General features: G+C 42.7%; 1 protein-coding gene across 4 annotated transcripts in view; it reads right to left on the bottom strand.

The window, feature by feature from the left end:
- Positions 1 to 13014, bottom strand: part of FLT4 (fms related receptor tyrosine kinase 4) — a 119237-nt gene that overhangs the window by 29841 nt on the left and 76382 nt on the right. For 2 of the 4 annotated variants that reach the window (XM_048491091.1, XM_048491093.1), the window contains exons 11-13: positions 10538 to 10679; positions 2249 to 2357; positions 108 to 467 (exon numbers count right to left, since the gene is read on the bottom strand). In XM_048491091.1, the coding sequence (XP_048347048.1) occupies positions 108 to 467; positions 2249 to 2357; positions 10538 to 10679 (611 nt within the window). The remainder of the gene's footprint in view (positions 1 to 107; positions 468 to 2248; positions 2358 to 10537; positions 10680 to 13014) is intronic. The other 2 variants (XM_048491092.1, XM_048491094.1) reach the window with 2 other exon arrangements.

The following is a 13014-nucleotide window of genomic DNA, read 5'->3' as shown; positions in this document are numbered from 1 at the left end:
TATCTTCTTCTCATCTCAAGCCAGGATAAATCTGATAGTGAATGGTAAGAGTTCCCTGCAACCTTGTCCTAAACAATCCAAACTACCCTGTTCAATGCAGTTCTTACCATGCACAGAAATATATTTTTTGTGGCAGTGTTTCTCACTGTTCTCACGGTTCTGCACTTCACATACATAGTCTCCCTCATCCTCTAGCGAGATATTCGGGATTGTAAGTGTCAAGGCAGCATAGTTGGAACTAGGCTTGAAGTGCAGTTCGCCTTGCATTTTGGTTGCATAGAGGTGGACATTCTTGCAGTCCAGGACCAGCGGGTTGCCCTCTTCATCATGCAGCTTTGAGAGGTTGAGCCGGTACCATTGCAGGTTCTCATAGGTATAGTTATCAGCATTGCAGCTCAGCCTCAGGTCTTGTCCCTCAATGGGCTCTTCTGAAGGCTGTGACTCAATTTCAAATCCATTTGGAATAGCTACCAGGAAATCAAGATGAGGAAACAGATGTCTGATTGGAATTTTAAAGCTTATATCAGGTTATGTTTATAAGCTAGTATTTGATTTACATTTACTTCTTAAAATAAAATTGTAACTTTAAAACAGTAATATTAAAATTGATTTCATTCCAAGCCAGTGAAAAGTGTGGGGAAAGGGTCATTACTGCCTATTGAAAGCTGGCATTATTATAAAAATGTATATTCATTTGAAACTTCCTTTTTCCTAACATGAAGTCTTAGATGTGTCCACATATACAGAAGAATTAATCCACAAACAAAACTGCAGATTAATTACTACAGGCAGGAAGTGATGATAATGACATTTTCATACATGAGTGAAAATCTGTTAATTAAAGCAAAGAGCAATGTAATTATTGCACAGGAGAGTCCAGCTTTAATTAAGGTCAAGTTTCACTCTTTCACAAACATCTAGGTCTGACCTTTCATTGGTGAACAAACATGAATTCCTATTTGTATATGCTGTAGTGATTTTTCTTTACCAGGCAGAGAGGACACCTACATAAGTAAGCACCACTTTTGAGTTTAAATAGTGAAACCAGGATAAAATAATCTATTCCATGCTGGGAACACAGCACTAGAGGGTGCTACTGCACCAGAAACATTTTGCAATTCCATTTTTATTGAAGAGTTTTGAACTCTTCATTCATGGGAACTATTACAGGGACCTGGGCTAAGATTAGGTCAACGTATTTTCTCTCTTCTGGATATCATTTTGCTGGGAGAAACAAGCCAGCTTTTAACCATCTATACATTGCACAGTTTTCCTTAGATAGATTATTTTTGCTGAATGAGAAAGCAGATTGAAATAAGGATGCTCAAATTATTTATTTAGCTATTTATGCCCTGCTTTTCTCTCTGATAGAAACAAAAAGCAACTTAAAGCATCATTCTTCTTACAATAGCCCTGGGGGGTGGGGGTGGCCTAAAGAGAGGGCCTATAGCTCAACGTCACTCAGCATGCTTCCATGGCCAAGTAGGGGTTTGAAACTTGGTCACCGAGATTCTAGTCTGACACTTTCACAATTACATCATACCAATGCAACCCCCCCCCCCAACATTTGCCAAATGAACGTTTTAAAACACAAACTGCCAGTTTCTCTGAGTTGCTTAAGAATCTGAATGTTTCACCATCAAATTGAAAGTTTCGTTAATTTATGAAACTACGCAAGCAAATTTTGAATCTGGGATTTTTTTTTTAGTCTACTTCATGCACATCCAATCAAAAGATCACTGGCCCTTTCCCCACTCACCTTTGCCCGAGGGTTGCTGCGCGCAATTCCCGGTGCGCGCAATTCCTGGCGCGCGCCCTGGCTTCCCCACGACCCGGCGCTCTGCGCGGGGTCGTCGAAAGGCGCCATTTGAAAAGGCACCAGAAATTCCGTGCGTCGAGGGGGCGCGAGAGAAGCAGCGTCGGGGCAGCTGCGTTCTCGCCGCCCCTGAAGTGGGGAGGGCAGCTGAACCCTGCGCTACTTTAGGAGAGTAGCGCGGGGCTTAAGGAAAGTGGGGAAAGGGCCACTGTCTTCCATCATCTGCATCTGAATTCTCTTGGGATCATAAATGCATACACCAACACAGGTCATTGACTTTTTGTGAGCTCAAGAGAATAGTGGTCGGAATAGCTTCCAAGAATGGCTAAGGATTTTTGGAGGTCTTTTTAAACATTTTTTGGGAATCGACTGCTTGTACATATGTCATCTAGACAGCCAAAGCAGCAATCCCTTTTGCTTTCTCATACTCACTGGTCACATAGAAATAGATGAGGCGTTCATCACGACCAACTTTGTTGGAGGCTACGCACTTGTACATAACAGAAACGCTGGCTTCTTGGATGACCAGTTTGCTGACCGTCTAGTAGAGGAAGAGAAGGAAATAGGAATGAAATTTACAATGGAATGGTATAAGATCTTTACAACTGTTTACCAACATTTCAGAAGAAAGGATAATGTTATGTAATGGTAGAATAGGAGATCTAACAAATATACCAGGGCTTCAGGCATCCATGAATTGCCTCCTTCATTAAAAAAAGGAGTAAGTTTCTAGTACTTTTTCTTTGAAGAGATATAAAAGAAATATGAAAGAAATTTCTCCCAGCATTGCCAGGTGACCTCTTAAAGGATGTGGACAGAACGGAGCAGGTACAGAGGAAAGCAACAAGGATGACTGGGGTCCTGGAGACCAAGAAGAAGAGAAAAGAGAATAAGGCTCATTCCGCACATGCAGAATAATGCACTTTCAAACTGCTTTCAGTGCTCTTTGAAGCTGTGCGGAATGGCAAAATCTACTTGCAAGCAGTTGTGAAAACGCATTATTTTGCGCGTGCGGAAGGGGTCTAAGAGTTTTGGATTTATAACCTCCCCCCCTTTCACTCCTGTAAGGAGTCTCAAAGCAGACACCCATTTTTAAAATATATCAATGCAACACCCTGTTCCCTGAAATACCTCCACACACACACGTATCTCCATTCATATGCAGCATAGGCATAAAATAAAGACCATCTCTACAGCAGACATTTCTACTCCAAGGCATCTTTTCAACTATTGAACATCTCCCCTTCATAATCCCCCCCCCCCAAGTAACTGGTTCTCATAATTCTTCCCCATTATTGGAAAATAAAAGCCTGGTAATGCTAAAATAGTGTGTGGGAGAGGAACTTTCTTTTGCTCTCTTGAGTTCTAATAATACTGGTAGTAATGCTATGATATTCTAGGAAAGATCGGACCTGCAATTTTGGAAAGGGAAGGGGGAAGAGAAAGAAAAAAAATGGAGGTAGATGAAGAGACAGATGGAAAAAGAGAAAAATGAAAACACAGGAAGAAATGAAAGATACAAAGAGAAAGATGAAAATGAAAAGAGAAATGAAAAGAGAAAGAAGATAGTCTTCTTTTCACTTCCTTTTTTGTGTCAGTTATGCAGATGTTGATCAGATAGACTGTTCTTTTTATTGTGGGTCTACATTCATGCAGCAGAAACCATTGGTAAATAAATGGCTCTGTTCAGAACAAAAGTTTTCTCCTTTCATCCACCAATAGCGTTTTGAAATTCAAGGATTCTGGTGAAGGGTTTTACAGACAGACCAACATGGGGAAATCACATCTGTATCACCCGTAACCTTGTCTGTTATTTTGCTAATCAATGTGGAAGTTTTGCACTTACCATGTACAGAACTTAATTTCATAAGTGAAAATGCAGGGAAGTGTTTGGTGGCCATCGAAAAAGCTACCATTGATTCAGGGATGTCTTGCTGAGCATGAAAAATGTCCTTACAGAAGATTATTTCACAGATTCAGGACTTGTGCAGCCATTTGACTTAGGAAGCTTACTAAGAATTCTGGCTGTGTTTTGTAATTTTTGTACTCAAGAGGCTTGTGAACAAAGGCCAGCCAAAGTATCAGTTTTTATAGTGGTTATAACCAACACTTGATGTTACTATAATTTGAGAAGAACAGAATGTATAAACCTACATGTCAGCACTTGCTGAATTCTTTAATATGTATCTGAATAGCATACAAGTTTTAAAGTGTCAGATAAAGGAACTATCTGAAAAGATTTCCTTTAGGAAAGATGGGAGTGGGAGCAACAAAATGGAATATAAGAGGATCAGTATTGTTACTAAAGACATTATACTGCTTTGATTACTTTGACTATTTAATGATGTTGAAAACAGGGTGGGGGGAGTTCTCAAAGATAGTCAGAAAACCAATAAACCCTCAGACAGGATAGAGTTTGTAATCTACACTGACATAATTTGCAGCAGGACAGAGTTTATAATCTACACTGACATCATTTGCAGACATAACAAGGTAACTATTTCCCTCTAGTTATTTGTTTTAGCTTTGGGGTGGACTCTATGGATGACTGGGGCACAGACAACTGGAGGCAAGACAAAGAAATATTGCATGCAAAATCTCTTATACAATAATAAAAGAGAAAGGAGAGAAAGAAGAAAAGAAAGTGAAGGAGAGAAACATGAAAAGAGAAAGGACAAAAAATGCCCAGCAGAGGCTTGCTTGCCCCTTCCCCTACCCCCACATTGAAGGGAACCTTTCCCACTCTCCCAGCCCCCATTTACTGGCGCTACTGCCCCAGTCTCTTGCTGACTAGAAAGAAAGTAAACTGAATTTTAAAGGAACCTCATTTTTTTTTTGCAAGGGTGGCAGAGGGGCAGCCAGGGTCTCTATGCAGTTTGGTGCCTGTGGTTTTTTTTTTTTTACTTCCTATTTTTATGGAAATGTTTCCACATCAAATTTTGTCTGACAAGGAACTTTGTGTGTTGCAGAGGATTCTGGGATTTAATTCAAGATATAAGGTCAGACTTACGGAGTTGTGACTGCTTGTGAACACAGTGCTCTACAGAATAATATCAGAAGCATACTCATGGAGCTGTATACTGCAGGCTAAGATAACTAGGGGTGATCAAGGGGTTTTTCAAGGAAGCTTCTGTGCAGAGTTCCATCTATGGTACCAGATCCCCACTGAGCTCCTTCCCCCTCCTCCTCAGGCCCTACTCCCAATCTCCAGGCATTTGCCAGTCTAGAGTTGGCAACTCTGGGGGGTACTATGCAAAATTACAAACCCAATATTCAAAATCACAGATTCAGAAAAAGTTCATTCTTTTGATTCAGTTGTTGAATGACTAATCAAAGTTTAAACAGAACAACAACAGAAAATTGTTGTCGCCCCCCCCCCCCCGCTTCTCCCTGTGAGGAACTCCTGACAGGGACATTGGAACAGGACGTGATTTTGGAGGTTCGTAGAAAACAGGAAGTGACTTTAGGAAACTGGGAGCCATTTGTTTGTTCTTTAGATCACTATGATGCATGCATGATTGGTGACTGACATTCTCACCTTGAACGGGAAGCTAGTAATAGAGCAGCGCACATGCCTCTGGCACTTATTGCTCCCAAAGATTATGGAAAGAAACCTACTATTAAATGCTGAATAGTCTTTGACAGGGTCATCAGAAAGGGCAAGTAAAATTCTCTTCCACTGAGGAAATGCAGTATAAGATCCAATGGAACTTCTCATGTTCAGGGCTGCCTTGGCCAAATCAGATACGACAGCAGCAGAACCATGAGTGAAAAAACTAAGTTTGTTGCTGAACTGCATATAAAAAAGGTGGGGTAGGTTTTGATTTAAAACCAGCATGAGCAAGGGTGGGGGACCTGAACTCTCCACACCCCTTCGCTGCTCTGCCCTAGCTGTTCTCCCCTCCTCAGTATTCCAAAACTAGAGATAATCCCTGCTGGGAGAATAATAGTTTGGCAAAGTGGGGGTCGGGGGGGGGGAGGAGAAGGGAAGGATTCAGAGCCCTCCTCTGCTTTACTTTCAACTGCCTCTTTGCTTTATATAAAATTAACAGAACTATAATGGGGTCTGCTGCTGTGCAATCTAGCTATTGTCTATGCTATGGCCTGGCTTCAGTATATTGAAATCATATATCTCTAACCTTTCAATTACGGTAGCCATTTAGGTGCAATGAAATGTCTGTAAACTTTCCAGCTACCAGAAATGTTTAATTATAATTATAGCAAGTGGAAAGGTGGCATAGAAATGCTTTAAATTACTTACTTAAATCTGTCAACAGGCTAGTAGTGAAATCCTATGCACAGTGACTCCAATTTAAGCCTGTCAGTTTTAGTGGCCTTCAACTAAGGTAACTCTGTACAGAATTGTGCTGTTAGTATATCATCCAGTTAGAAGTATTGGTGAGAAGTGGTACAGATATATGACAATGATTGACTGGAGGAACAAAAAGGTAGTACAAAAAGGTAGTGCAAAGTTGTAAAAGTTTCTGTTGATACACAGTTTTATTAAGAGTACTTCTACCAAATAGAGACCAATAGCCAATCGGGGGTGGGTGGGTGGGGGGGTGGGGAGCAAATGACCCAGGTGCCACTTTAGCAGAGGGCCAAATGGTGCCCAGAGGCAAAAACCCCTCTGGGCGCCTCCCTGTGGAGCACCGCTCCAAGTAAGTATTGCTCACGAGTAAGCACCCCTCTTCCCAGCCCAGCAACCGAGACTCTCTGGCGTCTCAGCTGCTGGACAAAAAGAGAAGCTAACAGCCCCTCTTCCCAGCCCAGGAGCCGGCTGCAGCCTGCGCCCAGCTTGGATCCCGGCTGGATAAAGGTGGGGAGGGCAAGCCTAGCTGCAGCCTGCACAGGGATCAGAGCCTGCCAGGTTCCGAGTCTGGCAGGCTCCCCCTCCCCTCTCCCTCTCCCGGCAACAGGGACCGGGGTGGGCGGGACCGAGGGCAGGACCAAGGAAGGGCGAAGTCTGACGAGGCTCCGTGCATCGTCAGACTTCCACCTTACTTGGCCTGACTCTCTGGTCATGTGGGGGGCTGATTTTGCACCCCCAAGTGACCGGAAAGATTGCACCCAGGGACATGGAGTACCCCATGTCCCTAGGCAAATACACGTCTGAACTTTAGAATGTCATATGGGAAAGGGATGCAAATGGAATGAGCGAGTCAGTGAAATGGGAGAGAGCAAAGTTGTTTTGCTTGCTCCTTGGGAGGCAAAGTTCCTGCAAAACACTCAGCTGCTCACTTTGAAAGACTTGCCAGAAAACCAAGAGAGAGTTTTGCAACACAGTCCAACTGTACACACTCTCCACTGGTCCTCGGAGGTACACACCAATCAGCCGGGAAAATTGACCACCTCCCTTGCCCTCACTGCTACCTGCCCACATTTCTCTGTTCCAGCCCACCACCGCCTCTACTTCTCCCTGCCTGCCAACGGGACAGAGTGAGGGGTGGGCGGCTTGCTCTTGCTAGCATGCTCCACTCGCTTGGGCCCCCCCCCCCGCTGTTTTATAATGGTACGCCCCTGATAGAGAGAGAGATACCTAGAGACAATAATGTGGGAAGGAAGTTCATGTTGACATCACAGATCCTATCAAAGGGAGCTACCTGAGGCAGATCTCTGCAGAAGTGGTCTATACATATTCAAATTAAAAATAAAAACACAAAAACCCCATCCACAATACTGCTAATTCACTTGGACTTTTTGTTTTGAGTTATTCAGTATCTATGGTGTTTGTTTCCAATTAATTCATTGTGATCTCTCATTCTGAAATTCTTGATATCTGATATTTTCCGAAACAAACATTTTAAAAATGCTTGAATACTACGACTATGACTACGATGACTACTACTACTACTACCACCACCACCAGTGGAAGAGGAGAAACATGAGCTGGCCAATTATGTGAATGAAAGTCAAGAACAGGCATTGATTGAAGTGGAGAGCAGATATTTGCTGAAGAGCCAGAAAACCAAAGAAGAATACAGAAAAAAATGTGATTAAAATGAGGACTGAAAGGCAGAAGGCAGCCCTGCTGGGATCCGCACAAATACTTTGCCAATACATTACAACTTCCTAGGTTTCTGGGTGAGGCTCCAATTGTAATGAAAGGTCAACAACCAGCTAAAGAAAGGCAGCTGTGATCTCAAACATAATAATAAACAAATAAACAAACAACAACTTAATTTTGTTTAATATCATAGCTGTCAGTTCTTTAGCTGGTTGTTGTTGGCCTTTCATTACCTCACCCAGAGGTCTAGGATGTTGTAATATATCAACATAGTATTCTTATTCTTATATTTTAACATGTATATCTCCAAAGGAATAATGTCTCAAAATATAAGTTCTTCTCAAAATATAAATGCAAAATAATATACTGGAATTAAGACATAAAAGATGTTGGCAAGTGCCCCCTCCATTTGTTAATATTGCCTGTCTTGATGTACAGAAGGGAGTAAATAGGAGTAGAAATTGCAACTTAGTGTATGGAGACTTACTTTAAAGAAACCACTTTCTTGTTTCACTTTAACTCAAGATAAGCAGCTGTATGTGAGACAGTAAAGAACTTCTAAAGACAGTCAGAATAATATTCCATTTGCTTAGCACTATCTTGACAGCTTGACTTTTGATGCATATTTCAGTAACGCTTTTCCTACTGTAATCAGGCTTAGATATTTCAATGCCATTACAAACAGCTAAAAAGTGAAAACCATGTGTGACATGGGAGGCAAGATATTTTATGAATCAAATTAAACATAGCAGTCAGGATTCTTCTTGGCACAAGGAAATCACAACAGTTTTAAATAGAAAATATTCCTAACTTTCCAGTTGCTGACTGAGGAAGAGCAGCCACTGACTAGTCAATAAAGATGCGAGATTCTTGTTAAGGTAGTACATTTGATTACAGCTTGTTAATTGATTACAGGCTAAAGGAAGCAGAGGCACAGCATAGGGGGCGGATCCTGATCACTGGGCAGCATGTTTGCTGAAACCAATGCATGTCCTCCCCCAGGCCCAAGTGCTGGGAGAACCAGAAGCTGTAGGTTAGTGGGAGCGAAATGGGCACTGGCTGCTAAATTGATCTCCTCTGCTGCCAGAGGGTGCGGGCCATCCATCAGCCCCCACCTAAGTATGTGGCAACAAGATCCATCCCACCCCCAAGGTTCCTTAGCCCCCCCCCCCCAGTAATGGGGAGCGGGCATACAGGCTCCTCCACCAAGGGAGCTATTGATGATATTCAACAGGTGGCTCCAAAGTCTCTCCCCGCTGACCTTGACCAGCCAGGAAGGGTTCAAAAGAACACATGGTAGATCGTACAGCTGCCAGTACCCTGTCCACATCCGCCAGGTTGAGTAAGCTGAAGTGGTCCAAATAAGGACCAAAAGATGGCCAAGGGGCCTCCAGTTCTCTTATTGTGTCAATTGTGGCAGGAAGGGCATGGCGGAAGGACAAGACTTTGTCTGAGAAGTACCGTATATACTCATGTATAAGTCGAATTTTTCAGCACATTTTTAATGCTGAAAAAGCTCCCTTCGAATTATATGCGGGTCATTAAAATTTTTTTGTGTTTTTACTTTGCCGGCCAGCAGGGGGCGCAGTTTTTATGCTAGCGGCACCAAAATTTCAGGGTACCCTCAGAAGACACTCCTGATGATACCAGCCAAGTTTGGTAAAGTTTGGTTCAGGGGGTCCAAAGTTATGGACCCCCAAATGAGGTGCCCCCATTCCCCATTGTTTTCAATGGGAGCTATTAGTAGATGGGGCTACCCTTTTGAGGGTCCATAACTTTGGACCCTCTGAACCAAACCTGGCTGGTCTCATCAGGAGAGTCTCTTTATGATACCAGCCAGGTTTGGTGAAGTTTGGGTCAGGGGATCCAAAGTTATTGACCCCCAAAGGGGATGCCCCATCCTCCATTGTTTACAATGGAAGCTAATAGTAGATTTTCCATTTCTGATAATATCCCTCTTAAAATCTAAGTTGGGTTACATTTGGACATACAGATGATGATGAGGAATCCAGTTTTGGAGGATTTTAACTCTTGTGTTTTAGCTTGGTTGCTGGTTGAGCTAAGGTTTTTGTACTTTTAAAGTTATTGTTGAGACCATATTGTTCTTGTTGACCCTCTTTTCCACTTACAGAGCCAGTTTACTGTTTTTCTTTGAAATAAATATTCAAAAACATTTAACCTACTGATGCCTCAATTGATGTAATTTTATTGGCATCTATTTTTATTTTTGAAATTTACCAGCAGCTGCTGCATTTCCCACCCTCGACTTATACGCGAGTCAATAAGTTTTCCCAGTTTTTTGTGGTAAAATTAGGTGCCTCGACTTATATGCGGGTCGACTTATACGCGAGTATATACGGTAAGTCGCAAAAGCCTCACAGCTAAGTGCCAAATTCTCCAATTTAGAACCCATACTTACTTCACAATGTGATTTCACCATATAGCAAAAAGTATATAGAACTTTCTCTCCCAAACAGTGTCTCCACTCAGTCCACTGCAGCAATTTTTTCAGGGGTGTGGCAAATGTCTATTTGGAGAGGCACACAAACAGTTGCTTAACTGGTGGACCTTGTGGAACAGCTAACTCACGATGACTGCGTTAAAAATAAGCTAAAATTGGTTTGCTCTGGGAAGATTCCATCTCATCAGTCTGAGGACTTTTTCTTCCATCTTCTTCCAGGATAGAAAGGAAATAGACTAGATAATGGCCTCACCTTGTTCCTTCCTTCCACAAACTCTGTCCAGGTGTCAATACTCTCAATGGGGTTCACAGCATCCTGCTGCGAAACATCCTTCCAGTCCTTACATTCGGGCATCCGGTCTCGTTGATGGCGCCGTGCAGTCCTCCTCCTGCTACTTTTTATCCAGAAATCATTAAAAAATGAGACAGAGAAGCAGGAGATCTGATTAGAAGGGAAAGCTGCAGTTGAAAAGAGCCTAGGAGAAACCTGTAGTACAGAATATTATAAAACTTTTATGAATAGTGAATGAGAACAATTATAAATTCTTGAAATTGGAATATGTTGTACAGTGGGCAGGTCTGAAACTTCAAAGTCTTATGGATTTGTGTTTCAAATATGAAAAGATATGAGATATTGGATTTTCCTGGAAAACATAGGTCTGCTAGCCATAATTAAGAGAGAACGCTGTGTAGTATGCTGAATTACGCATCAAAAGATCCAGTGGAAAGTCAGCATCAGCGATAAAGCACCATACAATATGGATAAGTACTAGAACAGGGATGGGCAACTGGTGGTCCAAAATATGCCTCATAACTCTTTTCCCAAACAATTGTCTGGACATTAGAGTAGTTCCCAGGAATGCAGAGACTAGATGTGGTTGAGTTGGGAAGGAGCAAGAGCTCAACTGCATTAGTCTATCCCATCGCAAGGAGAATGTGTAAACAACAGGAAATCATGATGAAGCCTCCTGCATCCTCTGGACTAAGCAGAAATGTTGTGGCCTTGGGAGACAGTGCTCATAATTCATCTACTCTTCTTCTTTGTGACAGGACCACAAAGCCTCTGATGGGACTGGAAATGCCCTTCTTTCCTCAATGTCACACGGCACATTTATGACATCAGTATTTATATCCGCACCCTGCTTCCGTCAAGGTCCACAGTGCTCCCTTTCACATTCTTCTCTACCTTGGGGGCCTCTGTATCTTTCTGTCTTTCTGACTTCCCCCCAAACCTTCTGATAATTCTATCTAAAGCAAGATAGGGCAGTTTGATATATTAATTCCTTGGAGTAGTGATGTTATATAAATTCCTTAACAGCTTTCTACAACTATTTTCACCGCTATATAAACAACCACAAAGTCGAACAATTTCTCCATGCCTTAACCTCCAATAGAACTAAACTCCAGATAAATTCATGTTGAACCCTGATCTGACTAGTGAAAGCATTTCCTGAATTTCTCTTCAGTCAGTAGAAAGGAAACTTGTGGAAAGTCACAATTACCACAACAGCAACTGATTAGGTTAGGACAGTGGTGGCGAACATAGAGCCCTCTCTGTGGGCATGTATGCACAGAGTTTGTCATGTGATAATAGTGTAATTATTTCAGGGAGATTATTAGCATTAAACCTAAGACCTAGTTTTGGGGAAGCAGTGTAGGTAACCCTGTTAAGCGCTGTTAAACCCAACTGATTTTCATGGGAAGAACTAAAGCATGATCCTTTATCTGGAAGTAAGCTCGGTTGCTGGCAATGGGGCTTGCTTCTGAGTAAACTCTCCCAGGGTCGTGATTCACCCGTTCGAAGCTTGGCACAGTTGCTTCAAAGCAAAGCCACTGACTACCACCAAGCTTACTCCCGAGTAACGTGTGTCTTGGAGCCAACAGTTTTTTCTATACTAAAACCTCAGTATTCAGGTTAAATTGCCATGTTGGCACTTTGTGATAAATAAGTGAGTTTTGGGTTGCAGTTGGGGCACTCGATCTTGAAAAGGTTTGCCATCACTGGGCTAGGATATGATATGAACTATGAACCATTTCAACTGACATATCAGCTTAAGCCACTAATTAGTTCAGTTCAAGAAGTCTGTCTGGCCAGATGTGAAAGCCTGACGGAATAGCTCCATCTTACAGGCCCTGCAGAAATAATTTAAGTCCCACAGGGCCCTGATCTCAATGGGGAGCCTATTCCACCAGGTAGGGGCCAGGGCCAAAAAGAGCGGAGGGACCTTGAGGGGTAATACAGGGAGATGTGGTCCTGGTCCCACAGGTATGCAGGTCCAAGATCGCTCACAGTCTTAAAGGTCATTACCTAAACTTTCAGTATGATCCAGTACTTGATCAGTGGAGGGGATACAGGACCAGAGTGATCCAGTCCCTGCATGATGCCCTGGTAAGGAGCCTAGCTGCTGCATGTTGTACGAGCTTCAATTTCCGGGTCACAAAGGCAGGCCAGCAAAGAGCGAGTTTCAACAGTCCAATATGGAGGTGACTGTTGCATGGATTACTGTGGCTAGGTCGGAACAGGAGAGTGGGGAATGGGAGCTTGGGGAACGGAGCCAACTGCCGTGCCTGTCGCAGATGGTAGAAGGCCACCTGGGCAGTCCTGGTGACATGGGACTAGAACTATTCTATATCTCCAAGGAGAGTGAACCCACTAACATTCTCAAGTGTTCTTTTTGGTAATCTAGTTGAGTAATGGAGAGATGACCTGAGCCTAGTTTGCTACAACTT

The sequence above is a fragment of the Sphaerodactylus townsendi genome, linkage group LG03 (genome assembly GCF_021028975.2).
Source record: "Sphaerodactylus townsendi isolate TG3544 linkage group LG03, MPM_Stown_v2.3, whole genome shotgun sequence".
Lineage (NCBI taxonomy): Eukaryota > Metazoa > Chordata > Lepidosauria > Squamata > Sphaerodactylidae > Sphaerodactylus > Sphaerodactylus townsendi.
The sequence above is the reverse complement of the archived record's forward strand: the minus strand, read 5'-3'. Positions and strand labels throughout refer to the sequence as shown.